This window comes from Limulus polyphemus, unplaced genomic scaffold, assembly GCF_000517525.1.
Source record: "Limulus polyphemus unplaced genomic scaffold, Limulus_polyphemus-2.1.2 Scaffold1124, whole genome shotgun sequence".
Classification (NCBI taxonomy): Eukaryota; Metazoa; Arthropoda; class Merostomata; order Xiphosura; family Limulidae; genus Limulus; species Limulus polyphemus.
The window spans coordinates 159,311-162,204 of record NW_013666734.1 but is presented as its reverse complement, the minus strand read 5'-3'; the positions used below and the strand labels follow the sequence as shown (position 1 = coordinate 162,204).

Below are 2,894 nucleotides of genomic sequence, written 5' to 3'. Positions count from 1 at the left end.
TATAGGGTTTTTTATTTATTTCTATCAAGACTTCTCGAACCTACGTGTTTTTTCTAACATCATGTTTGTACTAAAAATAAGTTAAATTTTCATCTAATCCCCAAAAGAATTCAGAAAAAAATGAAAATAACAAGGAAACAGCTATACAACCTAGAAATGGGACACATATTTATAAGTGTAATTTCGTTGATTACATCTTCTGTATTTAGTAAACAACACTACTGTTCTCTCTCCTAAACTCACAAGCTGAATAATGGGTGAGAAGGCTATAGAATTTTTGTATGTCACAAGCCATGGATTACATAAAAGTAATTAGTCCAAAATTTATTATCTTGTTTTATGGTTATTATAATATAATTATATTCTTTAACCAACACATGTAATCAAACAGAAATAATATCTCCATATATATTATATATATATCAAAAATAGAGTTCTTCTTTAAAAATTTTCAAAATTCCTACTATTCTTACTTTTAAAAATTAATAAACTTACCATCCAAAAAAGTGTGTCAACAGCAAACTTACTGTACTGGTCTATTGTGGACAAAACACTGAATATAAGGCAGATTAGCACCACCACAAACCTAATGGTGAATAAGTACATAATTAAATCAATATAACCTTACACATGTAGTTTGCATAATGATATACTTTTTTTATACAACAAAAGAAAACAATATGGCACAGTAACTGTTCACTACATTCATATAGCTTTGTTCCATACATATTGTAAAACAGATGAAAGTCCTTGAAAAGACAAATATATTACAAATTATGATTGGAAACATATCTATGGCAAAAAAATCATTTGTTCAACAGTTTTATGTACATTATATATTTCTATGAGAAATATTTCTCACAGAACTGAAAAGATTTCTATGGAACTTACAACAAATACTTGTTGCACTTGTATACAATATGATCAGAGTTGTGGGTAACGTTATTTAAGTAACTTGTTACAGTAATAATATAACTTTATATCATAATGAGATATTATAATGTTTTAGATTTTTAACATGAATAATAACATCACATTTACTTTTTGTCATGATATAAAAGACTGTTTGGTTTAGATATTATTGATTAATTTATTTTTGTGAGTGAATATTTCATTACTGTTTAGTTTTTGTTATAATAAGAGTTAAAAGCAGACGATTGTTGGAAGTTGTGTTTATAATTCATTGATGTTGAGACTATCGACGTTGCGTGCAATACATTGCCGTCAAGAATATATGGATTTCTAGAAGGTGGGCAGACAATTAAGTGATAATCATATAAATAGTAAAAGATGAGCAAAAACAGCAGACAGACAATAGCAAAAGAGAGTAAAGTCATGGCCAAGGAAAGTTAAACTTGAACTTAACTGCCGTAGAAGTGATAATCCTAACAATTAACATAGTCATAATGTTTATTATATTAGAGTAAGACTAGCAGTAGAAATAGAGATAGTGAAGAAGATTTATTCCAACAAAGCTTGGTTCTAAAGCAACTGAATCGGCCTGAGTGCACTTTGACAAAAAGAACAGGAGATATTTTGAAGAAAGTTTGTTTGTTTTGAATTATGTGCAAAGCTAGACGAGGGCTATCTGCACTAGCCGTCCCTAATTTAGCAGTGTAAGACTAGAGGGAAGGCAACTAGTCATCACCACCCACAGCCAACTCTTGGGCTACTCTTTTACCAATGAATAGTGGGATTGACCGTCACATTATAATGCCCCCACAGCTGAAAGGGCGAGCATGTTTGGTGTGAAGGGGATTCGAACCTGCGACCCTCAGATTGCGAGTCGAGCGCCCTAACCACCTGGCCATGACGGGCCTGTTTGAAGAAAGAAGACCAAACAATTACTGTAACTCTCGTCACAACTGTAAGTAAATCACACACAGAATACTAGTGCAATAGTAATAGAGAAGATAGTTTGGTTTGTCAACTGAAATTATAAAAAAAAAAAAACTTTATATTTTATCTGTTATTTTCAGTAACGAATCTCTATACGGATTTGATCGATCTCGTAACCACGTTAAAAAAAATTAGGAAATAAATATAAATTATGCCTTTTTTGTTCTAGAATGACTACAACTTATAACATGAAAACACAAATGTTTAAACTAAATAGCTTAAATATCATAACATTATACATTTATATATATATTTGTTATTTTTATTATATTAGCTTTTTAGCCATGCCTGGGCTAACAATACAGAAGTTACAATGACTCGGCACACGTGCACTCATGTTATTGTATCCAATAATATAAAACTGATCTTTAGTCTTTACAAAGTGACCTGTCTTGGCTTTATGTATCTAGATTATTGCTATCTAGAAATAAGTTCTTAAACTTCTTTTTCTGAAAACACAGAACAGTAAATAAAGAAGTAATGAAAAAAATCATCTCTTCTAGTTACGACCTTTGTACTCAGTTTCTGCTTTTTATATACAGCTGAATAACCAAAAAATCATAAATTACTCTAACAATACCACAGAATTCCACTATAATTTATCAAGCTTAGTAACTAAGCTGTATTTCAGTCTAAACAAATATGAAATTCTGAGCAGACTAAAGACACAAACTACTTCCTTGAAATTATGGTTCGAAAGAAAGAGATGGCATCCAAATACTTTAAAATGGCTGAGAAAGTCACTAGGGGACATTCTGAGCTTACAATTGGTTATTCATGTCATATATAGAAGTGTATATAATGGACAGTTTCCAAAAATGGAAAGAGGTGGGAGGGTCCCACTGTGTTTGATTTATTACATGAGCAATATCTTAGCAAATTGAAAAGATAAGAGGTTCTTATTTTATATTCTAGCTTTAAATATCAATAATATGAGTTCCTAATTCATATGAAACTATAAACCATAATATTTTGACATCACAAACACCTAATTT

General features: G+C 30.5%; 1 protein-coding gene across 5 annotated transcripts in view; it reads right to left on the bottom strand.

The window, feature by feature from the left end:
- LOC106462241 (potassium voltage-gated channel subfamily KQT member 1-like) overlaps positions 1 to 2,894 on the bottom strand; it is a 51,793-nt gene that overhangs the window by 42,412 nt on the left and 6,487 nt on the right. For all 5 annotated transcript variants that reach the window (XM_022389440.1, XM_022389441.1, XM_022389439.1 and 2 more), the window contains one exon: positions 496 to 586. In XM_022389440.1, coding sequence (XP_022245148.1) covers positions 496 to 586 — 91 coding nt within the window. The remainder of the gene's footprint in view (positions 1 to 495; positions 587 to 2,894) is intronic.